The following is a 27853-nucleotide window of genomic DNA, read 5'->3' as shown; positions in this document are numbered from 1 at the left end:
AAATTAAAAAAGTTACAAGCTCTTTTACCTTACCAGCCCTGAACAGGGCCCTTTGCGGGGCATGCCCCAAGAATTTCAGCTCTTTTGCCTGTAAAAAAAACACATACAATACCCCCCCCCAACATTACAACCCACCACCCACATACCCCTAATCTAACCCAAACCCCCCTTAAATAAACCTAACACTAAGCCCCTGAAGATCTTCCTACCTTGTCTTCACCATACCAGGTTCACCGATCCGTCCTGAAGAGCTCCTCCGATGTCCTGATCCAAGCCCAAGCGGGGGCTGAAGAGGTCCATGATCCGGTCAAAGTCTTCATCCAAGCGGGGCAGAAGAGGATCTTCCATCCGATTGAAGTCATCATCCAGGCGGCATCTTCGATCTTCTTCCATCCGGAGCGAAGCGGCAGGATCCTGAAGACATCCAGCGCGGAACATCCATCCGGACCGACGACTGAACGACGAATGACTGTTCCTTTAAGGGACGTCATCCAAGATGGCGTCCCTCGAATTCCGATTGGCTGATAGGATTCTATCAGCCAATCGGAATTAAGGTAGGAATTTTCTGATTGGCTGATGGAATCAGCCAATCAGAATCTAGTTCAATCCGATTGGCCGATCCAATCAGCCAATCAGATTGAGCTCGCATTCTATTGGCTGATCGGAACAGCCAATAGAATGCGAGCTCAAGCTGATTGGATCAGCCAATCGGATTGAACTTGATTCTGATTGGCTGATTCCATCAGCCAATCAGAAAATTCCTACCTTAATTCCGATTGGCTGATAGAATCCTATCAGCCAATCGGAATTCGAGGGACGCCATCTTGGATGACGTCCCTTAAAGGAACAGTCATTCGTCGTTCAGTCGTCGGTCCGGATGGATGTTCCGCACTGGATGTCTTCAGGATCCTGCCGCTTCGCTCCGGATGGAAGAAGATCGAAGATGCCGCCTGGATGATGACTTCAATCGGATGGAAGATCCTCTTCTGCCCCGCTTGGATGAAGACTTTGACCGGATCATGGACCTCTTCAGCCCCCGCTTGGGCTTGGATCAGGACATCGGAGGAGCTCTTCAGGACGGATCGGTGAGCCTGGTATGGTGAAGACAAGGTAGGAAGATCTTCAGGGGCTTAGTGTTAGGTTTATTTAAGGGGGGTTTGGGTTAGATTAGGGGTATGTGGGTGGTGGGTTGTAATGTTGGGGGGGGGTATTGTATGTGTTTTTTTTACAGGCAAAAGAGCTGAAATTCTTGGGGCATGCCCCGCAAAGGGCCCTGTTCAGGGCTGGTAAGGTAAAAGAGCTTGTAACTTTTTTAATTTAGAATAGGGTAGGGAATTTTTTATTTTGGGGGGCTTTGTTATTTTATTAGGGGGCTTAGAGTAGGTGTAATTAGTTTAAAATTGTTGTAATATTTTTATTATGTTTGTAAATATTTTTTTATTTTCTGTAACTTAGATCTTTTTTATTTTTTGTACTTTAGCTAGTTTATTTAATTGTATTTATTTGTAGGAATTGTGTTTAATTAATTTATTGATAGTGTAGTGTTAGGTTAATTGTAGGTAATTGTAGGTAGTTTATTTAATTAATTTATTGATAGGGTAGTGTTAGGTTTAATTATAACTTATTTTAGGATTTATTTTACAGGTAAATTTGTTATTATTTTAACTAGGTAACTATTAAATAGTTCTTAACTATTTAATAGCTATTGTACCTGGTTAAAATAATAACAAAGTTGCCTGTAAAATAAATATTAATCCTAAAATAGCTATAATATAATTATAATTTATATTGTAGCTATATTAGGATTTATTTTACAGGTAAGTATTTAGCTTTAAATAGGAATCATTTATTTAATAAGAGTTAATTTATTTCGTTAGATTTAAATTATATTTAATTTAGGGGGGTGTTAGGGTTAGACTTAGCTTTAGGGGTTAATACATTTATTAGAATAGCGGTGAGCTCCGGTCGGCAGATTAGGGGTTAATAATTGAAGGTAGGTGTCGGCGATGTTAGGGAGGGCAGATTAGGGGTTAATACTATTTATGATAAGGTTAGTGAGGCGGGTTAGGGGTTAATAACTTTATTATAGTAGCGCTCAGGTCTGCTCGGCAGATTAGGGGTTAATAAGTGTAGGCAGGTGTCGGCGACGTTGAGGGGGGCAGATTAGGGGTTAATAAATATAATATAGGGGTCGGCGATGTTAGGGGCAGCAGATTAGGGGTACATAGGGATAACGTAGGTGGCGGCGATTTGCGGTCGGAAGATTAGGGGTTAATTATTTTAAGTAGCTGGCGGCGACGTTGTGGGGGGCAAGTTAGGGGTTAATAAATGTAATACAGGGGTCGGCGGGGTTAGGGGCAGCAGATTAGGGGTACATAAATATAACGTAGGTGGCGGTCGGCAGATTAGGGGTTAAAAATTTTAATCGAGTGGCGGCGGTGTGGGGGGAGCTCGGTTTAGGGGTACATAGGTAGTTTATGGGTGTTAGTGTACTTTAGGGTACAGTAGTTAAGAGCTTTATAAACCGGCGTTAGCCAGAAAGCTCTTAACTCCTGCTATTTTCAGGCGGCTGGAATTTTGTCGTTAGAGCTCTAACGCTCACTTCAGAAACGACTCTAAATACCAGCGTTAGAAAGATCCCATTGAAAAGATAGGCTACGCAAATGGCGTAGGGGGATCTGCGGTATGGAAAAGTCGCGGCTGAAAAGTGAGCGTTAGACCCTTTAATCACTGACTCCAAATACCAGCGGGCGGCCAAAACCAGCGTTAGGAGCCTCTAACGCTGGTTTTGACGGCTACCGCCGAACTCCAAATCTAGGCCCTGGTCTGTATATAGCTGTTTTGTTGTTATTCGTGGCGATGATCGACACTGGGAACCCCCATTTGTATTGGATCTTGCAGCTCCGCAGGACCGATGTAATATGGCCCAGCTCTCTTCTTTTTTGGAGGGTTATAGGTGACAAATTTGAAAAAATCTGTATCTCCTCACCCACGTGTGTGATTGGGTGTTTTTTCCTAGCACATTGTAAAATATCCTCCTTATCTTTGAAACTGAGGAATCTCACTATAATGTCTCTCGGGGGAGCTTTGCTTGGTGGCTTGGGCCTCAGCGCTCTATGCGCCCTCTCTATTGGTATATCTGGGGATGAGGGGGAATCCTTTATAATTCTGAATAGAGCCTGAAGGTAACCTTCTATGTTCTTAGGGGCCACAGACTCAGAGACCCCCCTGAAACGCAGGTTGTTCCTGCGGCCTCGGTTGTCGATGTCTTCCAGCTTGTCATTCAGATATTGCAGATTATCCGCATGGTTCTGAATGTCTGATGTGTTTTGTCGAATGGTAGATGTAGTCTCACTGGAGGTTTTTTCTACGGCCACAACTCTCGACTCCAGTGCCGAGAAATCTTTCCTTAGATCCCCAAACAAGCTCCTCATTTCAGTGAGAACCCCTTGTATATCCTCTTTGGAAGAAAGGTGTAAAATATCCTCTTTTGTGATAAATGTTGGATTAATTGGAGCACTAGGTGGTGGTGCCAAGCCCTGATTTCCAATCTCATCTGCCATTGAGCTCTCTGAAGCTTCCCTAAGAGGGTCCAGTGGTTTTAAATATTGGCTCATGGGTTTGGAGCTCCCAGGCTTTTCTCCTTTAGACATTCTCTTGCTAGGCATGCCCTACTATTGGCAGAGGCTAATACCACCGTGGCGACAAAGTGTATTATCTTGGTGTATAGTAGCCCCTGTCCTGACTGCTATACCAATTGGGCTTAAAGAATACCCCAAAAAAAAAAAACACTCCCAAAAATAGTGCAAGGTCTGCAGGGCTTCTTGTCAAATTGGGGATGTTAAGTTATTGACTGATAAAATCCTTTATATGATGTTGCGGTTGTCAACAAAATATTACAAATACAAGTCCTGTCAGAGCAATAATATGCAACAGTTCCTCTCAGCCTGTGTTACTCAAGCTACCTTCCCTTGTAAACAAAAAGGGTAAAATAAAACTAGGGTCAAGGGGCAGAGTGTAATGGTAACCCCTGTAATAAGTTGCTTCCACTGCGTGCAAACCACTTCTGTCTATGGAAAAGTTCTGTATCCTGTCAAGCGGGAGTGGAGCACTCGGTAAGTGTACTTAATAGCAGCTATTATTAATGTCCCTCATCTACAGAAGCTGTACCAGCCTGACTTCCGATATCTAGGACTGCTTACCCCTGTGCCTGCTTACCGGGCACCGCTCCTCTCAGTCCTTGCTTAGTCCCAAGGAGACTTATCTCACAGCTTCCCTCCGGCAATAATCCACTTGCGGGCTTAATCGGGGCTTAGCTTGCTTTCTCGCGGTTATTACCGCGATATCTAGCACCGCTCCTTCTCTTCTTATGACCGGAGTGTTGCGGAGGTGCAGGAGTGTTTGTGCGAGCCTTATCAGGGTTGTCTAGTTGTCTCCTCCTGTCTATTAGTACTGCGGCTCCTCTCCTTTAGTCCATATGTGTTAGCGGCCGCCATTAATAGCTCACCACGTGGGAGGCCAAATTCGTTCCATTCCGTGCACAGTAAACGGCTGCGATGACTGTTGAATATCCAGTGTCCTGGGAGTCTTTCAGGCTTATGTCCCAGTCACCTAACCAAAATAAAAAAGAAGCTTTGAATGCTAATTTAAGCTATAATGCCAGCTTGGTTGCAGGAGCCCTCTCAATGTGCGACCATCTTCCTGCGTGGTCAGGCTCCCTCCAATTCCTTATTTTATATGCTTTCGCACTTTTTTATCACCCCACTTCTTGGCTATTCGTTAAACTGGATTGTGGGTGTGGTGAGGGGTGTATTTATAGGCATTTTGAGGTTTGGGAAACTTTGCCCCTCCTGGTAGGAATGTATATCCCATACGTCACTAGCTCATGGACTCTTGCTAATATGAAAGAAATGAATTTATCAGGTAAGTTCTTACATAAATTATGTTATTGCAAATGAGCTGGTGCTTTAGTATAACTGCCTTATTTAAAATTGTATTTAAAGGGACAGTCTAGTCCAAAGCAAACTTTCATTATTCAGATAGGGCATGTCATTTTAAAAATTTTCCAATATACTTCTATAACCAATTTTGATTTGTTCTCTTGGTATTCTTAGTTGATAGCTAAATCTAGGAGATTCATATGCTTTTTTCGAAGCCCTTGAAGGCCGTCTCTTAGCTCAGGGCTTTTTGACAGTTTTTCACCACTAAAGGGTGTTAGTTCATATGTTTCATATAGGTAACACTGTGCTCATGCACGTGGAATTCCTAGGAGCCAGCACTGATAAAATGCAAGTCTGTCAAAAGAACTGAAATAAGGGGCAGTTTGCAGAGGCTTAGATACAAGATAATCACAGAGGTAAAAAGTGTATTTATATAACTGTGTTGGTTATGCAAAACTAGGGAATGGGTAATAAAGGAATTCTATTTTAAAACCATAAATATTCTGGTGTAGACTGTCCCTTTAAAGTTATACTGAACCCAATTTTTTTATTTTATGATTCAAATAGAGCATGCAAATTTAAGCAACTTTCTAATTTACTCCTATTACTTTTTCTTCGTTCTCTTGGTATCTTTTTTTGAAAAAGCAGGAATGTAAGCTTACGAGCTGGCCCATTTTTGGTTCAGCACCTGGGTAACGCTTGCTGATTGGTGGCTAAATGCAGCCACCCTTCTGAGCCACCTATCTAACATGCTGTGATCTGAGATGTCATCGCAGAAATACTGCATGTCTGTAGAAAGAATAGGACACATGAGGGAATCGTTAGCAATTTTACCTGGGTAGCGCTTGCTAAATACAGCCACCTATCAGCAAGCACCATCCAGGGTGCTGAACCAAAATGGGCCGGTTCATAAGCTTACATTCCTGCTTTTTCAAATAAAGATGCCAAGAGAATGAAGAAAAATTGATAATTGGAGTAAATTTTAAATTTGCTTAAAATTGCATGCTCTGTCTGAATCATGAAAGAATTAAACAAACATTCCTCAGATATTTTGGTCCATGTTGACATGATAGCATGACGCAGTTGCTGCAGATTTGTCGGCTGCACATCCATGATGCGAATCACCCGTTCTACCACATCCCAAAGGTGCTCTATTGGATTGAGATCTGGCGACTATGGGGGCCTTTGGAATTCAGTGAACTCATTGTCATGTTCAAGAAACCAGTTTGAGATTATTTGAGCTTTGTGACATTGTGCATTATCCTGCTGGAAGTAGCCATTAGAAGATGGGTACACTGTAGTCATAAAGGGATGGACATGGTCAGCAACAATACTCAGGTAGGCCATGGCGTTTAAACGATGTTCAGTTAGTACTAAGGGGCCCAAAGTGTGCCAAGAAAATATCCACCACACCATTACACCACCACCACCAGCCTGAACCGTTGATACAAGGCAGGATGGATCCATGCTTTCATGTTGTTCATGCCAAATTCTGACCTTACCAACTGAATGTCACAGCTGAAATCAAGACTCGTCAGACCAGGCAACGTTTTTCCAGTCTTCTATTGTCCAATTTTGGTGAGCCTGTGCGAATTGTAGCCTCAGTTTTCTGTTCTCAGCTGGCAGCAGTGGCACCCGGTGTGGTCTTCTGATGCTGTAGCCCATCTGCTTTAAGGTTCGACGTGTTGTGCGTTCAGAGATGGTATTCTGCATACCTTGGTTGTAGCGAGTGGTTATTTGATTTACTGTTGCCTTTCTATCATCTCAAACCAGTCTGCCCATTTTCCTCTGACATCAACAAGGCATTTTCATCCACACAACTGCTGCTCAATGGATATTTTGTCTTTTTCGGATCATTCTCTGTAAACTCTAGATATGGTTGTGCGTGAAAATCCCAGTAGATCAGCAGTTTTTTAAATACTCAGACCAGCCCGTCTGGCACCAACAACCATGCCACGTTCAAAGTCACTTAAATCCCCTTTCTTCCCCATTCTGTTGCTCGGTTTGAACCTCAAGTCGTCTTCACCACGTCTAGATGCCTAATTTCATTGAGTTGCTGCTATGTGATTGGCTGATTAGCAATTTGTGTTACCAAGCATTTGAACAGGTGTACCTAATAAAGTGGCCGGTGAGTGTATATGTATGTATGTATGTGTATGTGTGTGTGTGTGTATATATATATATATATATATATATATATATATATATATATATATATATATATATATATATATATATATATATATATTTTATATAGGTGGCAAGAGTCCACAAGCTATTCACTTATGGGATATACATTCCTACCAGGAGGGGGTAAAGTTTCCCAAACCTCAAATGCCTATAAATACATCTCCCACCTCACTGATACCTCAGTTTAAAAACTTAGGAGGTGGTGAAGCATGATGTGTTTGATTTCTTCAGTGAAAGGCACTTCTAAGCATGTTGAAGCCCATTGTCTAAGTACAATGTTTGTCTGAGGGATGTGAAGGGAGTATTGTCTGATGATGCCATGTTTTCCCCTATGAGAAAGCTTTTCATAAGGCTCTCTGTAAATCGGTCGCAGGGATTCATCTGCTGCCTCCCTTTATATATCGACAATATACTCTTGTACCATTACCTCTGCTGATATTTTTCAGTACTGGTTTGGCTGTCTTCTATATGTGGATGGGTGTCTTAAAGGTAAGTATGAAATTGTATCTTTTTTAACAAAGACACTCTCAGCTATGGATTAGGCACTTTTTAAGTAAAGTTTTATATATTGTGTGTGTGTATATATATATATATATATATATATATATATACACACACACATCTTCAAAAACTTGATCGTAGTATCAGATAATACATTAAGTATTTACATTAAAGAAGGTTACTAAATGCTCTCTAAAAACACAGGAGCTCCTAGGACTCCTCACCAAGACCCTACTCTTCCTAACATGTTTCGCCGTTACCGGCTTTTTCAAAGGACCTTTGAAAAAGCCGGTAACGGCGAAACATGTTGATACAGGCTCGTTAGCCTGTTTCAAGGAAAATATATCACAAGGTTTGGAAAACCTATATTTCATGGTGTTCCACTCATGATTATTCTTGGCATTCTTTTAGAATTCCTAGGTTTCTACAGTTTCTTCAGGATGGTTTGGATAAAGGTTTGTCTGCCAATACTTTGAAAGGACAAATCTCTGCTCTTTCTGTTTATGTTAACTGTTTCGTACAGGCTTTGACTCGTATCAAACCTGTTATTAAATCTATCTCTCCTTCTTGGAGTCTAAATGTGGTATTTAAGACTTTGCAGGCTCCTCCTTTTGAGCCTATGCATTCTTTGTATATGAAACTACTTCCTTGGAAAGTGTTATTTTTTTTTTTTTTTTTTTGAAACAAGCTTTATTGAAAACAAAAATTATGCATACAGTAGAAACATATCATAACACATCTCTTCTGCTTGTATTTTAACAAATATATTCAAATCTGTGTCAATTGAACATACTTCCAATTTCACAATATTTGCCTGTAAATGCAAGTTATAATAAACTTCTTTGCTTGACAAGCTTGCTATATTTTTTAACTTTCCAAATACTCTCCTCCTTTCACAATAACCTAACTAGTACTATTAATCATATAAAACCTTGCGTTTGCTGAACATGTCAAAAGAAAAAAAAAAAGAAAAAAAAGGGGGGGGAGGAGGAGGGGGAAGGGGATTCATGTAGGGGGGGTGTGGACGGGGGAAGGGAGTGTGTGGTGTGTTTCTGATTTTGCCTCCAACAGATCTATTCTATTCACAAGCCAGTGCCCTTCCATGTGGCCACCATCATCTCGTGTGTGTCTATCTGATTGACTTTAAAGTAGTGGAATCTCTCTAGTATAAGCAGCTCATCAACCGCATGTGTCCACTCCTCCAAAGTTGGGATAGTCCCTGACTTCCATTTCCTAGGTATAAGTTTTTTAGCTCCTGTGAGCATTATTAGCATTAATGGCTAGTCACCCTGTGCCAAAAGTCTTTTATTTTTGGGCACTCCCACCAAATGTCTAGGAGCGTGCCATGTTCTCCACAGTCTCTCCAGCACATGGGGCTAGCTGACTGATAGCATCTGTGTAGTCTTGTTGGAGTCAGATACCATCTGCTATTGAGTTTTAAGTGGATTTCCTGGACGTTAGCGGAGATGGAAGAACGTCTAATCAACCTAAAGGATTTAAGCCATGTGTCCTCGTCAAAGTCCCTGCCCAGATCCCTGCCCCATGTTTTTGTGTATGAGGGGAGAGCTGACCCAGAAGGCGCCAACAGGAGTTTATATAACAGTGAGATCAATCGCCTAGTAGGTTTATTTGTCGTACATAAAATTTCAAATTTAGTGAGGTCTCTCATAAAGTTCTCCCTGTTTTTATGGTGCATTAAGTAATGTTGAAGTTGGTTATATCTCAACCAGGAGAGAAAAACAATGCCATATTTCTCTATCATATCTTGTTGGGGTAGTAATTTCCCGCCCATCATTGCAAAATGTAAAGAGCCTTCACGAAAGCTGTAGGGCTTGCTCATTTGTGTACCTAGATGACAGTATGGGAGGTCTGGGTTCTCGATAATTGGTAAAAGGGGTGAGTATTTTGATGAGATATGTGTACTGGTGTTAACTGTCTTGTCCCATATTCTTAGGGTTTCTGCTATAATAGTGTAGTTGTTGGTGATTTTCGGGCGGTTTGTTTGCGACGTGTACGCCAGCACACCTATGTTGTTAAGGTTAAGGATTTGGCCATCTAACTTTACCCATGCTTTGTGTGAGGAATTATGCGCCCACTCGACAATTCTCTGCAGGAATATTGCCTGCCTGTAAGATGCTAGTTCTGGGAAGCCCAAACCTCCTCTGTCTCTAGACATATAAAGCGTTTTTCTTGGAACTCGAGGTTTTATATTATTCCATATGAACTGCTCTAGTAGTCCTTGTAGTTGCGGGAGGAAATCTTTAGGGATAGGGATTGGAAGCGTTTGCAGTATATATAATATACGTGGGAGGATGTTCATTTTTATGACTCCAATTTTACCTAACCAGGATAGGGGCTTATTCTTCCAAGAGGAGAGATCTCTAATTATTTCACTTTTCAGTTTGAGGTAATTTAATTTAAACAAATCACGAGGATCTTTTGTGAGGAGGACCCCTAGGTATTTTAGGTGAGAGTTTGCTATTGGTATGTGGTGTGCTTCGCATATATTTAGTAATTGCGCCTGCGGGACTAATATGTTAAGGATCTCAGACTTTGTGATGTTTAGATGAAAGTTAGAGAGGGAGCCATAAGTTGCAAGCTCCTCTAGGAGTTTTGGGATAGAGACTTCGACATTGGTGAGGGAATACAGAATATCATCAGCGTATAACGCTTGTTTATATTCGTTTTCTTTTATTGTAATTCCTGAGATGTTAGTATTATTGCAGATCCTCTGTGCCAGCGCTTCAATTGATAAGGCAAACAGAAGTGGAGAGAGGGGGCATCCCTGTCTCGTCCCGTTTGTGATACAGAAGGTATCCAAGAGGGACCCATTTACTCTCACTCTCGCATTCGGTTCGGAATACAAAGAGAACACCATATCTGTGAACGCGTTCCCAAAATTCATAGCCTTCAACACCCGACGCAGGAAGAGCCAATCGACACGGTCGAAGGCCTTCTCTGCGTCGGTCAAGAATAGCACCATAGGCACCTTCTCGTTGCGCGCGTGTTCAATCAGCTGTATAACTTTACAGGTGTTGTCCCTTGCTTCCCTGCCTGGGACAAAACCCACTTGGTCTGTGGAGATAAGATCCGGTAGGTATTTGTTAAGACGCAGTGAGAGTATTTTAGCAAGGATCTTAATATCAGCATTTAATAGTGATATAGGGCTGAAGTGTTCGGGAGCAGTGTGAGATTTACCCGGTTTGGGAATAACCGTTATGTAAGCCTCGAGCATGGTGCGGGGAAGCTGCGGTTCCTTGATAAGGCTGTTAAAAAGCTGAAGCATTTTAGGGGCTAGGGTACTGAAAAAGGTTTTATAATATTTAATAGTGAGCCCATCTGGGCCTGGACTCTTGCCATTTGGGAGGTCTTTAATCGCTAATGAAAGCTCTTCTTGGGATATGGGTAAGTCGAGTGCTTCAGCTTCCTTGTTTGACAGGCAGGGTAGGTCCAAGGATGCTAGATAAGCGTCTATAGCCCTCTCTTTATCTAGTGGTTGCGTTTGTGTGTCAGATTTTTTGTTAATGTTATATAAAGCTTTATAATAGTTGTTGAAAGCGTTAGCTATTTGTTTGTTGCTTTTTACTGTGTTGCCCTTATTATCTATTATACTGTGAATGTGTGTTCGGAGTTGTTGTCTCCTAATTGATCGATCGGGCTAATAGCCTCCCAGGTTTATTTCCATTTTCATGGTAATGTTGTTTTATGGACAACATCTTGCTCTGGTAAGCATCTGCAAGGTGTTGATTAAGTTCAGATCTAGCGTTGTGAAGCTGCTGCTTAATCTCGCTGTCTGCCGCGTTTTGTTTATGTTTAGTTTCAAGGGCTGCGACTGTGTCTGTGAGCAATTTGTGTTTAGTCCTATACTGCTTGCGCAATCTGGCTGCGTGTTTGAGGATTTCACCTCTTATAACACACTTGTGTGCGTCCCACATTACTGGTAGCGAAGTGTGGTTAGGAGTGTTATGTAGAAAATAGTCGTTTAGGGATTTTTGTAATTCAGTTTTAATTAGGGGCTTATCCAGGAGGGTGTCATCTAGCCTCCATATATAGGATGTTGGAGGTAAGTCTGGCCAAAAAACTTCAGCAGTGACTGGGGCGTGATCGGACCAGGTAATGTGTCCTATTTTGCACTCCCCCACCATGTCCAAGCCAACCGAATCTGTAAATAGGTAATCTATACGTGAGTACTTGGCGCAAGGAGGTGAATAGTATGTATAGTCCCTTGATGTTGGGTGTGCTAATCGCCAGGTATCGTGCAGAAGCAGGTCTGTTAATGTTGCCTTTACTGATTTGAGTATTGTTTTACTGACACTAGAAGTGCCATTGGAGGTGTCATGTTGTGGTTCTAGTGGAATATTTATATCACCTGCCACAAACACCGGGCCTTTTGCAAAATCCAGCAGTGATTTAGAGAATCGTTTAAGAAATAAGTGTTGGTTGTTGTTTGGTGCGTATAGGGAAGCTAAAGTTATTGGGTGATCATAAAGCGTACCAGTCAGAACAATGAAGCGACCTTCTGGGTCCCTCTCTGTGTGAATGTGTTTAAAGGGGATCGAGTGGTGGATCAGGATTCCCACCCCACATTTTTTTGAGGTGCCAGATGCCAGATAAGCTGAGGGATATTGTGTGTTATGCCATTTAGGTTCTTTACCTTTTGAAAAATGTGTTTCTTGCAGGAATAGGACATGGCTGTGTAAGTTTTTTAATTCACGAAAAGCTATAGACCTCTTCCCCGGGTTGTTTTGTCCCTTGGCATTGATTGTGGTAAAGTTGAGGCTATGTGTTTGGAATTTGCTGTTTTGGATGCTCATCTTGCTGTGTGTAATGAGGGGGGGTAGTGGTAGGTTAGGTGAGGGGAGGAAAAAAAAATAAAACCTTCACAAGGTTTAGCAAAGTTCAGGCTCTGGCTAATCGCCTGACACAACTGACGGTCAGTTAATACAGTATATACCGAATAGTTCTTATACAAGATTCCCTGTTAGGAAAAATAGGAGATAATAAACAATGATAATACAAACAATTCAAAAGTCAAGGAAAAGAAAAAAGGAAAACCAGTAAACTACAATAAACTTACTAGTAACTCAGAGGGTGGTAGTCCGTGAGTATATGTAACAATTTTTGATAAAACATTTTCCAAGAACCTTAAAGAACGGTCCTGGTTTTATGTGGGGCCTTTCAGATCCCGCTATTAGGGGAGGGGATAACACTGTTTGATTAGTCAACGTGTATATCTAATGTGAGCAGTTAAAATAGAAGGTTAGAAGGGGTACCGCTAGCCATATGCATGTCACATTTCTCAGTGAAGGGGGCGGCCCTAATTGCTTTTTAGATATTACTTGACTGTGCAAGAGTTTTGGGTAGATGGCTGTTCTCACTAAAACACGTGAAGAGTCACTGCTCCAGACCTGGAAAGTGTTATTTATCTTGGCTATCTCTTCTGCTATAAGAGTTTCTGAATTGTCTGCTCTTCTTGCGAGTCTCCTTTTCTGATTCTCCGTCAAGATAAAACTGTTTTGCGGACTTCGTTTAAATATTTGCCTAAAGTTTTGAATTCTAACAACATCAATAGGAAAATTATTGTTCCTTCCTTGTGTCCTAATCCTAAGAATACTCTTGAAAGGTCTTTACATTCTTTGGATGTGGTAAGAGCTTTGTATATATTATGTTGAGGCTACTAAAGATTTCAGAAAGACTTCTAGTCTTTTTCGTTATTTTTTCTGGTTCCAGAAAAGGTCAGAAAGCCTCTGCCATTTCTTTTGCATCTTGGTTGTAACTTCTGATTCACAAAGCTTATTTGGAGGTGGGGCAGTCTCCGCCTCAGAGAATAGCAGCTCATTCTACAAGATCAGTTGCCACATCTTGGGTTTTTAAGAATGAAGCTTCAGTTGATCAAATCTGCAAAGCAGCCACTTGGTCTTCTTTGTATACATTTACAAATGTTTACCATTTTTATGTTTTTGCTTCTTCTGAAGCAGCTTTTGGTAGAAAGGTTCTTCAGGCAGCTGTCTCAATTTGATTCTAGTGCCTATGATTTAAGTCTTTTGAATTTTTAAGAAAACTTATTTTTTTTTAAATTTAGTTTCTCAGTGGATATAGCTGTTTTTATTTTATCCCTGAATCTATAGTTACTCGTGGACTTCCACATCTTGGGTATTATATCCCATAAGTAACTAGCTTGTGAACTCTCGCCACCTATATGAAAGAAAACATAATTTATGTAAGAACTTACTGATAAATTAAGTTTTGGGGGTTATGATTTTTTTTGTATAAAGCACATTATTTGTCCTGTTTCTCTTATTTTATGCTTTTACTCTTTATACACCTCACTAACTTGGCTTTACATTAAACTGAGGTATGAGTGAGGTGGGAGGTGTATTCATAGGCATTTGAGGTTTGGGAAACTTTGCCCCCTCCTGGTAGGAATGTATATCCCGTAAGTAACTAGCTTGTGGACTCTCACCACCATGAAATAAATGAATTTATCAGGTAAGTTCTTACATAAATTATGTTTTTCTATGTGAAGAACATTGGAGTGTAAAATACTCACTTTGGATTTAGCGCTGTAGGTCTCGATATGCTAACAAATTAGACTTATCAGCAACTCAAGTCTATTTAGTTGATAACATAATTAGTATTGTAATACATACAGAATTATAAAAACAGAAGATTGTCCCAGAGTAGACAATAGAATTTTAATCAACAAAGTTCACTTCTGAGATGTGAAATGAATCCTCATTAGATCCAATTGGCTATTAGTTCCAAGTGAGTATATGTTGGCTGCCTCCTCCTCACCGACTGGTCCCGGTTGACTATAGGAAATAAGGAAGAACAGAGGGGTTCCTCATGTGTAATATCATCAAGTTTGTGTGAAAACACAATATATTAAGAGCCAAGTGGGTACTCACATGTAGGTAGCAGGTACTTAAAGCAGGGGTAACAGAAAGGTGAACAATATGCCTGAGGAAACGGCGTGTTATTAGAATACCCTTATTCCACTCTTTTGTATTTTGTTTTTAATTTGTTTTTATAATAAATACCATTTTTATGAATAACAATTCTGAGTGGATACACCTTACCTGCCTGCTTTTATTGCTACCATATGGGAGCTTAACTATTAAGACATCCTTGCACTTGGATACTGCTTATTGGGAAGACCTTCCTTGGGGTGAGCTCACCTTCCCTCAATCTGCCAGCCTGCTTCTACCAGCACATTGGTGTGCTAAGCCAGCATGTGAGTACCCATTTGGCACTATGCAAAGTAGATATTACTGTACTCTGAGTGATCTGCACATATAGTGCTTGTTTTTTCTATGCTTCATCCTTTTACTGCAGCACACGGGCAATTCTAGTTGTGGGTGAGCTGTTACACCTGTTAAATCTACAGCCTGCACCTACCAGCACATTGGTGTGCTCCACAAACATGTGAGTATCCACTTGGCTCTTAGTATATTGTGTTTTCACACAAACTTGATGATATTACACATGAGGCGTCCCTCTGTTCTTCCTTATTGAAGTTCCACGATGCATTTCAAGGATCATGAATCTGTCAGGTGGAACAAAGAGACGTGGTCCTTTAATGTGTAGTGGAACTTCAGCTGGCCTGTTGTGTTCTAACGTAGATAGCTTGGTTCATCTGCAGCTCTTCTTCCTGTATCTGCCTTTTTAACACTATTACATTTTAAACTACTAGATTGGTTTGGCCCTCTCTAATATATTTAAATATTACATTTAGTTAATATGTTAATTTATGTCAAGTGATGAACGTATATACAAAGGGTCTTGTGTCACTTTTGAATGCACAGTGAAGTCCAAATTAAAGGGATAGTAAACACCAAATATTTTATTATTTAAAAAGATAGCGAAATCCCTTTATTACCCATTCTCCAGTTTTGCATAACCAACACGGTTATATTAATACACTTTTAACCTCTGTGATTACTTTGTATCTAAGCCTCTGCAGACTGCCCCCTTATCTCAGAACTTTTGACAGACTTGCATTTTAGGCAATTAATGCTGACTCTTTAACAACGCCACATGCATAAGCACAATGTTATCTATATGAAACACATGAACTAATGTCCTCTAGCTGTGAAACACTGTCACATGCATTCAGACAAGAGGCGGCCTTCAAGGGCTTAGAAATTAGCATATTAGCCTACCTAAGGTTAGCTTTCAACTAAAAGTACAAAGAGAACAAAGGAAATTTGCTGATAAAAGTAAATTGGAAAGTTGTTTAAAATTACGTGCCCTATCTGAATCATGAAAGTTTAATTTGGACTTGACTTTCCCTTTAAACTTTCATGATTCAGAGCACACAATTTTAAACAACTTTCTAATTCACTTCTATTATCTAAGTGTGCACAGTCTTTTTATATCCACGCTTCTGCAGCACCAGCTCCTACTGAGCATTTGCTAGATCCACAAGATATACGTATATGCATTTTGTGATTGGCTGATGACTGTCACATAATATATTAGAAAGGAAAATGTAACTAACTGGCATTTGTTAGAAAAAAAAATCTACTACTCATTTGAAATGCAAACTAAGCGTTATTGCATTGTCTATTTTTTGTGCATTTATTTATTATGCAGTTCTATGTTTAGTGGTCATTTAATATTCAATTGTTATTGTCATTTTGTGCATCTAACTGTAATAGATACCTTGACATATTGTTCTGTCATCATACAAATGCAATGGGTGCATTTGTCTTCATGACTTTAAGGCAGCAGCCAAGTTCTTTTCCTTATGTTTGAATGCATGAGTGATTGGATCATAACATCTTTTATGAAGAAGCAGTTAATTTTAATACCTCACAAACCTTCAGATTTTCAGCCTACTCTGCAACCATTTGGTTACACCTCAGATTCACAGTGGTTTGTATTTTGTATGTATATTGTAATTGTGACTTTCTTTCCTAACATATGGTGAGTCCACAGAATCATCAATTACTAGTGGGAATATCACACCTGGCCAGCAGGAGGAGGCAAAGAGCACTACAGCAAAGCTGCTCTATATATCACTTCATTCTCTTTGCCTGCGGAATACTTCTTCTCCTAAGGAGCGTTTATTGCACAACCTAGAGGTTGTGCGTGCATTGAAGTTCTATCTTCAGGCGACTAAGGACTTTCATCAGTCTTCTGGTTTGTTTGTTTTTCTGGAAAGTGCAAGGGTCAGAAAGCTATGGCTACTTCTCTTTCTCTTTGGCTAAGGAGTATTATTCGTATGGCCTATGAGACTGCTGGACACAACCTCCTGAGAGAATCACTGCTGATTCCACGAGGGCTGTTTTTTATTCCTGGGCATTTAAAAATGAAACTAATGTGGAACAGTTTTGCAAGACTGCAACTTGGTCCTCTTTGCATACTTTTTTCAAAGTTTTATAAATTTGATACTTTTGCCTCAGCTGAGGCTTCTTTTGGGAGAAGGGTTCTTCAAGCAGTGGTGCCTTCTGTTTAGGTCTACCTGTCTTGTCCCAGCCTTATCTGTGTCCTCTAGCTTGGTATTGATTCCCACTAGTAATTGATGATTCTGTGGACTCACCATATCTTAGGAAAGAAAACATAATTTATGCTTACCTGATAAAGTTATTTATTTCCGGATATGGTGAGTCCACGGCCCACCCTTTATTTAAGACAGTTATTTTTTTTAAAACCTCAGGGACCTCTACACTTTTGCGTTATCTTCTTTTTCCATTTTCCCTTTGGCCGAATGACTGGAGGTTATGGGTAAGGGAAGTAACATATATAGCAGCTTTGCTGTAGTGCTCTTTGCCGCCTCCTGCCTACCAGGAGTGATATTCCCACTTGTAATTGATAATTCCGTGGACTCACCATATCCGGAAATAAATACATTTATCAGGTAAGCATAAATTTATGTTTTTGCAAACATTTAATTTATGAATATCCAATTGTTTTATTTAGTAAATTTATGTTTATTAACAAAAATGTAAAAAAGAAAATCTGGTCCTTTTTTATTTTTATTATTATTATCATATTTTTTTTTAACAAATGATGTTATGCTGTTCTTTTCTTATTAGTACAAGTGGTTCACTTCTCCTCCTTCAAAAGATTCAACAAAAGGAAGACCAAAATGGAAAAACGTCAGTCAGAGAAATGGTCAGAAAGTAAAGACTCTCCGTATAGGTATTTTTTAACCTTTGGCAGTTCCACAATAAACTTGATTTGCTACATAAATATTGAAAGTTGTATTAAAGATCATTTAAATGTTGCAGTTTTGCGCTGCAGAATCAATTTTAAAGGGATACTAAACCAAAATTTATTTATTTCATAATTTTGGATAGAGCATGCAATTTTCTAATTTATTCTTTTTATCAATTGTTCTTCATTTTCTTGCTATCTTTATTTGAAAAAGCAGGATTGAAAGTTTAGGAGCTGACACATTTTTGGTTCAGTACCCTGGATAGTGCTTGCTGATTGGTGGCTATATTTAGCTATTCAATCAGCAAGCACAACCTAGGTGCGTAACCTGAAATGAGCCAGCTTCGAAGCTTTTATTCTTGCTTTTTCAAATAAAGATACCAAGCGAAAGAAGAAAAACTGACAATAGGAGTAATTTTGAAAGTTGCTTAAAATTGCATGCTCTATGTAAATCATGAAAGTAGTAGTAGTATGTAGTGTTTTTATTACGGATACAAAACCTTTTCATAATCACCTAGAAGTGTGTTCACTCTATAAAATATTACATATAATTTAGCTCTTCATTTAATCTCTTTTAGATTATTTGGTAAATGCTTTATCTTCCTATTTTTTTTTATATACTTGCATCACTTCTACAGTTATTTGGCGATACTCTGGTAAGTTTTGTTTATAAATATTGTGCTCTAAATTTTACACTTGCAGAGTGACTGGCCAGTAGTGACCTGTGGGATCTCTAAGAGGGCACTAATAGGTACAAGAGGGGGAAGGGGGCACTGGGGTTACCATTGGGGACACTAGCAGACAAAGAGTGGAAAAAGGTTCTAGCGGGACACAAGTTTTATTTGAAGTTTTACTGCTCTTTGCTTTTAAGCATTTTGAGTTTATGATACTTCAGGTTTATCAGCAACTTACACTCTCTCTGACTTTGCAAAATTATTTAAAATTTTGTTAAAACTGAATATTTGCAACTATTATGATTTTGTAACTCTATCCCCCCCCCCCCAAGAGTTAGCTGAAGTAAACATTCTTAACCCATTAATGACAGCTGATGTACCCTCTGTGGTTTTCAGCTGAAGGAATTAAGTAGCACGGTTCTTGCTGACAAAGGTAAGGACCATACTATAGCCCAATGACTCCTGGAGAGAGGCATGTAATACCACGTATGGCCGCTTTCACTGGGACCCGCACTATTATGGGGCAAAAAAACCTCTAATAGGGATAGTAAACACCTTGTTTACAATACATTTCTGTTGTGTTGCTATAGAATAACATATCATCAAAGTATTAATGTTTTTAAAACAAATTAACAGCCTTTTTCTACAATTATTATTATTTTTCAAAAGTCAAAGTCTACTCACCATGTGCCTTATTTGGAGGAGCCAATCTGGGCTTTAGTCAGCAGACAACCACAAGTTAGTATAAAATGCATTTATTTGCAGTTGTTAAAAGTTAAAGCCATTTAGGTACAGATATCTAACAGAGTTAGCCTTGACATGTTAGTAGGGTGCATTTCAAGTTCTGAGTATTATTAAGTAGTATATATTGCAAAAGAAGTGTCTATGAGCAAAAAGCCACAAAGAGGTAGACCACATAAACTCCTAGAGCGGGGCTGCTGAGCGCTGAAGAGCGTGACGCGTAAAATTGCCTGTTGCATCACTCACTACAGAGTTTACAACTGCTGTACACAAGCCTCACATCCACATGTGCAATGCCAAGTGCCTGCTGGAGCGGTTTAAAGCACATGACCACTCTGGAGTGATGAATCATGCTTCACTATCGGGCAGTCTGATGAAAGAGTCTGGGTGTAACGGAGAATGCTCCCTAGTGAAATGCATAGTGCTTACTATAAAGAAAATAATATAATTCCCAGAACTATATATGCAAATTAATTTATTATAAGAGGACCATAACACTATATAGATATAATATGCACAGTATTAATTGATAGAAAGGGGCCTCAACCATGCGCTCATTCAGTCATCATGCATACAAAAAATGAAGAAAAAAGTGAAAAAACCCAAACAATATCCCCGGGAGGGGACCGTTATCATCAACCTGACAAGTTATATATAGACTCGTTTGGCATATCTGTCTAGCATCACTTCAAATAAAATCAGCTCAAAAGGTTTATCAGTGTACACAGCTGTTATCAAGTTAGAGTCTATATCAGCATAATTGTTTCTCACAAAACCAGCTTGTATAAACTTGTTTCAGATCAAAACAGATGCAATCATTACAGTGCCAGTTTAAATAGGCAAGTTATATGAATGATAATGATTCCTGCCAGTATATAAGCATAGCGTAGCGGTAATGAATCCCTAACCACAGCATTGCAGAGTGTGCACTTTATCCCAATATCCTCTTAGATATTCAAGCCCTTGTATGTGCCCTTGTATGTGCGATTATGGGACCATATTATACTTGTGGTTGCTTGTTGACCACAGGATAATTGCAGTTACTTGTCCGTTGTAACCTGATCCAGATACTGATACTTATCAGCTTGTTGTGACATCTACATGCATCGGTCACTTATGCAAATAAATGCCCAACACTCCTTCATGGCAAGGGAGAACCGCTATGCACAGCTCACATGTGACGTCTTCTGGCTCAGGTTGATGACATTGACAAGCCTCTGACAGGAGTTTCGGCATTAATAGGGGAATAGACGTTATGATTGGCTATAGCATGCATACGTCATTCATACCCATCCTCACCATCTTAAGGTGGACTTTTTACATACATGGTTATTATCTCTATTGAATATATTAGTAATGTTACCTTACATTCCATATACCTTCAAACATGTCTATACAAATGTTTTTATTGATTATTCATCATATTACACTAACACTCTCAATATATATTCATGAAATTCTGTCAATATATTAAACACAAGAAAACCAACCCTCCACGTCCCTTCAGTGTCAGATAAAATTGCCCCAGGAGATGTCTCTATTAAAAACCACTGGGTGACAATGTATGGAGTCTCCTGATCCACTTTGCTTCTTTCTTAAAAATTAGTTTTTATCTATCAACCCCCTGCTGGGAATTATATTATTTAATTTAGGTATTAAGGGTGAATAGGCTGCACTCTATCCCGTGCACGAAGATCATTTGAAGTATTTATACTCTAGATAGTGCTGTAATTTGTGTATTTTTGCATAGTGCTTACTGTACATTTTGGTGGAGGAGGGATAATGGTCTGGGGCTTTTGTTCAGGTTTTGGGCTATGTTAAGTCCTTTAGTTCCAGTGAAGGCTCATCTTAATGCTACAGGATACAAAGACACTTTAGACAACGTGGTGCTGAGGAACTCAAGTATCCTGCACAGAGCCCTGACCTTAGCCCCATTGGGATGAATTGGAACAACCATTGTGAACTAGATCTTCTCATCCACCACTAGTGCCTGACCTCACAAATGCTCTTTTGGCTAAATGGGCATAACTGCCATGAAACCACACTCCAAAATCCAAGAAGAGTGGCAACCGATACGGTCGCAAAGAGGGGGGGGGGTATAAATATTAAAGGGACATGAAACCCATTTTTTTTTCTTCATGATTGAGATAGAGCATGTGATTTTAAACAACTTTCTAATTAACTTCAAAATTAACTTCTGTTATCTAATTTTCTTTGTACTCTTGGTATCCTCTGTTAAAAAGGATACCTAGGTAGGCTCAGTAGCTACTAATTGGTGGCTGCACATATATGCCTCGTTATTGACTCATTCAATGCAGTCAGCTAGCTCACAGTAGTGCATTGCTTCTCCTTCAACAAAGGATACCAAGAGAATGATGCAAATTAGATAATAGAAGTAAACTGGAAAGTTGTTTTAAGTGGTATGTTCTATTTGAATCATGAAAGAAAGATTTTTGGTTCCATGTCCATTTAATGCCCATTATTTTGGAATGGGATGTCCAACAGGCTCATACAGGTCATATAGTGTATAATATATGTTTAAAAATAAAATATCCCCTTAAGGCAGGGGTGTCCAAACTTTGCTCTCCAGATGTTTTGGAACTACATTTCCCATGATGCTCAGCTAGATAAAATGCTGGCTGAGCATCATCGGAAATGTAGTTCCAAAACCTCTGGAGAGCAAAGTTTGGACACCCCTGCCTTAAGGCATTTTTTTAAGCATAGACAGAATCATTGTAATTTCATAACTGGACCCTGAAATGCTTTCTTAAAAGAACATTAAACACCTCTTGTTTTTGTGAAAAAATCTGCTTGTCCCACACTTCCTAGAGAGGCCAAAAAGCAAATGCTGCAAATATCCAATTTAGGCAATTTGCAGCACTTTGAAAACCTAAGTTACAGAATTTGATTTGTGACCTCTCTAGGAAGGGTTAGTCAAACCACAATTTCTCCAACATAGGTGTGTCCGGTCCACGGCGTCATCCTTACTTGTGGGATATTCTCTTCCCCAACAGGAAATGGCAAAGAGCCCAGCAAAGCTGGTCACATGATCCCTCCTAGGCTCCGCCTTCCCCAGTCATTCTCTTTGCCGTTGTACAGGCAACATCTCCACGGAGATGGCTTAGAGTTTTTTGGTGTTTAAATGTAGTTTTTATTCTTCAATCAAGAGTTTGTTATTTTAAAATAGTGCTGGTATGTACTATTTACTCTGAAACAGGAAAGAGATGAAGATTTCTGTTTGTAAGAGGAAAATGATTTTAGCAACCGTTACTAAAATCGATGGCTGTTTCCACACAGGACTGTTGAGAGGAATTAACTTCAGTTGGGGGAAGCAGTGAGCAGACTTTTGCTGCTTGAGGTATGACACATTTCTAACAAGACTCGGTAATGCTGGAAGCTGTCATTTTCCCTATGGGAACCGGTAAGCCATTTTCTTTGTTTAAGTAAAAGAATAAAGGGCTTCATTAGGGCTTAAAAAACTGGTAGACATTTTTCTGGGCTAAAACGATTACTTTACTAAGTATATTTGGCAGATTATTACTTTTAATAGTTGTTAAATCTTGGGGATTGTTTTAATAAAAACGGCAGGCACTGTATTGGACACCTTTTTCACTGGGGGCCTTTTCTAGTCATAGACAGAGCCTCATTTTCGCGCCTCTAATGCGCAGTTGTTTTTGGAAAGCATGGCATGCAGATGCATGTGTGAGGAGCTAAGAACCACTGAAAAAGCTTATAGAAGGCATCATTTGGTATCGTATTCCCCTCTGGGCTTGGTTGGGTCTCAACAAAGCAGATACCTGGGACTGTATAGGGGTTAATTGTAAAAACGGCTCCGGTTCCGTTATTTTAAGGGTTAAAGCTTTCAAATTTGGTGTGCAATACTTTTAGGGCTTTAAGTTACTGTGGTGAAATTTTGGTGAAATTTGAACAATTCCTTCATACTTTTTCACATATTCAGTAATAAAGTGTGTTCAGTTTAAAATTTAAAGGGACAGTAACGGTTTTATTGTAAAACGTTTTTTGTGCTTTGTTAACAAGTTTAAGCCTGTTTAACATGTCTGAACCATCAGATAACGATGTTCTATATGTATGAAAGCCAATGTGTCTCCCCTTTTAAATATATGTGATATATTTGTGTCATAATGTCCAAACAAAGTAGGGATAATAATGCCATAGATATGATATTGCCCAAGATGATTCCTCTAATGAGGGGAGTAAGCATGGTACTGCATCATCCCCTTCTGTGTCTACACCAGTTTTGCCCACACAAGAGGCCCCTAGTACATCTAGTGCGCCAATACTTATTACCATACAACAATTAATGGCTGTAATGGATAATTCTATTGCATGCATTTTTTTCCAAAATGCCTACTTATCAGAAAGCGTGATTGCTCTGTTTTAAACACTGAAGAGCAAAAGGACGCTGATGATATCTTTTCTGACATACCCTCACACCTATCTGAAGGGGCCAGGAGGGAGGTTTTGTCTGAGGGAGAAATTTCAGATTCAGGGAAAATTTCTCAACAAGCAGAACCTGATATTGTAACTTTTAAATTTAAATTTCAACATCTCCACGCACTACTTAAGGAGGTATTATCTACTCTGGATGATTGTGACAATTTGGTCATTCCAGAGAAATTAGGTAAGATGGACAAGTTCCTAGAGGTTCCGGTGCCCCCCGATGTTTTTCCTATACCCAAGCGGGTGGCGGACATAGTAAATAAGGAGTGGGAAAGGCCCGGCATACCCTTTGTCCTCCCCCTATATTTAAGAAATTAGTTTCCTATAGTCGACCCCAGAAAGGACTTATAGCATACAGTCCCCAAGGTCGAGGGGGCGGTTTCTACTCTAAACAAATGCACTTCTATTCCTATAGAAGATAGTTGTGCTTTCAAGATCCTATGGATTAAAGGTTAGAGGGTTTGCTTAAAAAGATGTTTGTTCAGCAAGGTTACCTTCTACAACCAATTTCATGCATTGTTCCTGTCACTACAGCTGCGTGTTTCTGGTTCGAAGAACTAGAAAAGTCGCTTAATAAAGAATCTTCGTACGAGGAGGTTTTGGACAGAGTTCAAGCTCTTAAATTGGCTAACTCTTTTTTATTTTAGATGCCGCTTTGCAATTAGCTAGATTAGCGGCGAATAATTCAGGGTTTGCTATCGTGGCGCGCAGAGCGCTTTTGCTTAACATCCCTTTCAAGGGTAAAACACTGTTTGGCCCTGACTTGAAAGAGATTATTTCAGACATCACTGGGGGAAAGGGCCACGCCCTCCCACAGAATAGGTCTTTTAAGGCTAAAAATAGGCCAAATTTTCGTCCCTTTCGCAGAAACGGACCAGCCTCAAATTCTACACCCTCTAAGCAAGAGGGTAATACTTCTCAAACCAAGCCAGCCTGGAGGCCGATGCAAGGCTGGAACAAGGATAAGCAGGCCAAGTCACCTGCCACTGCTACCAAAACAGCATGAAGTGTTGGCCCCCGATCTGGGAAGGATCTGGTGGGGGGCAGACTTTCTCTCTTTGCTCAGGTTGGGGCAAGAGATGTTCAGGATCCTTGGGCGCTAGAAATAGTTTCTCAAGGTTATCTCCTGGAATTCAGGGAACTACTCCCAAGGGGAAGGTTCCACGGGTCTCAATTATCTTCGAACAGGCATTCTTACACTGTGTAGAAGACCTGTTAAGCATGGGAGTGATTCATCCTGTTCCATTAGGAGAACAAGGGATGGGTTTTTACTCCAACCTGTTCATAATTCCCAAATAAGAGGGAACATTCAGACCTATTTTAGATCTCAAGATTCTAAACAAGTTTCTAAGGGTTTCATCATTCAAAATGGAAACCATTCGAACGATCCTTTCTACCATCCAGGAAGGTCAATTCATGACCATGGTGGACTTAAAGGATGCGTACCTACGTATTCCTATCCACAAGGAACATTTTCGGTTCCTAAGGTTCGCCTTTCTGGACAAGCATTACCTGTGGCACTTCCATTCGGATTAGCCACTGCTCCAAGGATTTTCACAAGGGTACTAGGGTCCCTTCTAGCGGTACTAAGACCAAGGGGCATTGCAGTAGTACCTTACTTGGACGACATCCTGATTCAGGTGTAGTGTCTGTCAAAGCAAGGGCTCATACGGACATTGTCCTAGCCTTTCTCAGATCTCACAGGTGGAAAGTGAACATAGAAAAAAGTTCTCTGTCCCCGTCAACAAGAGTTCCCTTCTTGGGAACAATAATAGTTTCCTTAGAAATGAAGGTTTTTCTGACAGAGGCCAGAAAATCAAAACTTCTAAGCTCTTGTCAGGTACTTCATTCTGTTCTTATTCCTTCCATAGCGCAGTCCATGGAAGTAATAGGGTTGATGGTTGCGGCAATGGACATAGTTCCTTTTGCACGAATTAATCTAAGACCATTGCACCTGGGCATGCTCAGACAGTGGAATGGGGATTATACAGTCTTGTCTCCGACGATACAAGTAGATCAAATAACCAGAGATTCACTCCGTTGGTGGCTGACCCTGGACAACCTGTCACAGGGAATGAGCTTCCGCAGACCAGAATAGGTCATTGTCACGACCGACGCCAGTCTGGTGGGCTGGGGCGCGGTCTGGGAACCCCTGAAAACTCAGGGTCTATGGTTTCGGGAAGACTCTCTTCTCCCGATAAACATAATGGAACTGAGAGTGATATTCAATGCTCTCAAGGCTTGGCCTAGACTAGCAAAGGCCAAATTCATAAGGTTTCAATCAGTCATCATGACGACTGTTACATATATCAACCATCAGGGGGTAACAAGGAGTTCCCTGGCGATGGAGGAGCATCCGGGGGAGTGGGTACTCCATCTGGAAATCTTTGCCCAAATAACTCAATTATGGGGCATTCCAGACTTGGTTCTGATGGCCTCTCGTCAGAACTTCATGGTCCCTTGTTACGGGTCCAAATCCAGGGATCCCAAGGCGACTCTATTGGATACAATAGTAGCACCTTGGATCTTCAACCTAGCTTATGTATTCCCACCGTTTCCTCTCATTCCCAGGCTGGTAGCCAGGATCAATCTGGAGAGGGCTTCGGTGACCTTGATAGTTCCTGTGTGGCCACGCAGGACTTGGTATGCAGACCTGGTGAATGTGTCATCGGCTCCACCATGGAAGCTACCTTTGAGACAGGACCTTCTTATTCAGGGTCCATTTGAACATCCGAATCTGGTTTTCCTCCAACTGACTGCTTGGAGTTTGAACGCTTGATTTTATCAAAGCGTGGGTTTTCAGATTCTGTAGTAGATACTCTTATTCAGGCTAGAAAGCCTGTAACTAGAAAAATTTACCATAATATATGGAAAAAATATATCTGTTGGTGTGAATCTAAAGGATTCCCATGGAACAAGATAAAAATTCCTAAGATTCTTTCCTTTCTACAAGAAGGTTTGGAGAAAGGATTTTCTGCGAGTTCTCTGAAGAGACAGATCTCTGCTTTATCTGTTTTACTTCACAAAAGGCTGGCAGCTGTGCCAGACGTTTAAGCGTTTGTTCAGGCTCTGGTTAGAATCAAGCCTGTTTACAGACCTTTGACTCTTCCCTGGAGTCTTAATCTAGTTCTTTCAGTTCTTCAAGGGGTTCCGTTTGAACCCTTACATTCCATAGATATTAAGTTATTATCTTGGAAAGTTTTGTTTTAGGTTGCAATTTCTTCTGCTAGAAGAGTTTCAGAGTTATCTGCTCTGCAGTGTTCTCCGCCCTATCTGGTCCATGCAGATAAGGTGGTTTTTACGTACTGAGCCTGGTTTTCTTCCGAAGGTTGTTTCCAACAAAAATATTAACCAGGAGATAGTTGTACCTTCTTTGTGTCCGAATCCAGTTTCATAGAAGGAACGTTTGTTACACAATTTGGACGTTGTCCGTGCTCTAAAATTCTATTTAGATGCTACAAAGGATTTCAGACAAACATCTTCCTTGTTTGTTGTTTATTCTGGTAAAAGGAGAGGTCAAAAAAGCAACTTCTACCTCTCTATCTTTTTGGCTTAAAAGCATCATCAGATTGGCTTATGGGACTGCCGGACGGCAGCCTCCTGAAAGAATCACAGCTCATTCCACTAGGGCCGTGGCTTCCACATGGGCCTTTAAGAACGAGGCTTCTGTTGATCAGATATATAAGGCAGCGACTTGGTCTTCACTGCACACTTTTACCAAATTTTACAAATTGGATACTTTTGCTTCTTCTGAGGCTATTTTTGGGAGAAAGGTTTTGCAAACCGTGGTGCCTTCCATCTAGGTGACCTGATTTGCTCCCTCCCATCATCCGTGTCCTAAAGCTTTGGTATTGGTTCCCACAAGTAAGGATGACGCCGTGGACCGGACACACCTATGTTGGAGAAAACAGAATTTATGTTTACCTGATAAATTACTTTCTCCAACGGTGTGTCCGGTCCACGGCCCGCCCTGGTTTTTTAATCAGGTCTGATGATTTATTTTCTTTAACTACAGTCACCACGGTATCATATGATTTCTCCTATGCAAATATTCCTCCTTTACGTCGGTCGAATGACTGGGGAAGGCGGAGCCTAGGAGGGATCATGTGACCAGCTTTGCTGGGCTCTTTGCCATTTCCTGTTGGGGAAGAGAATATCCCACAAGTAAGGATGACGCCGTGGACC

General features: G+C 40.4%; 1 protein-coding gene across 1 annotated transcript in view; it reads left to right on the top strand.

Moving 5' to 3' along the window:
• CEP78 (centrosomal protein 78) overlaps nt 1-27853 on the top strand; it is a 168490-nt gene that overhangs the window by 53931 nt on the left and 86706 nt on the right. Inside the window, exon 9 of the mRNA XM_053702476.1 lies at nt 17672-17777. Coding sequence (XP_053558451.1) covers nt 17672-17777 — 106 coding nt within the window. The remainder of the gene's footprint in view (nt 1-17671; nt 17778-27853) is intronic.

Source organism: Bombina bombina, chromosome 2 (assembly GCF_027579735.1).
Source record: "Bombina bombina isolate aBomBom1 chromosome 2, aBomBom1.pri, whole genome shotgun sequence".
Taxonomy (NCBI): domain Eukaryota; kingdom Metazoa; phylum Chordata; class Amphibia; order Anura; family Bombinatoridae; genus Bombina; species Bombina bombina.
Note: the sequence above shows the minus strand (reverse complement) of the source record. Positions and strands in the feature narration are given on the sequence as shown.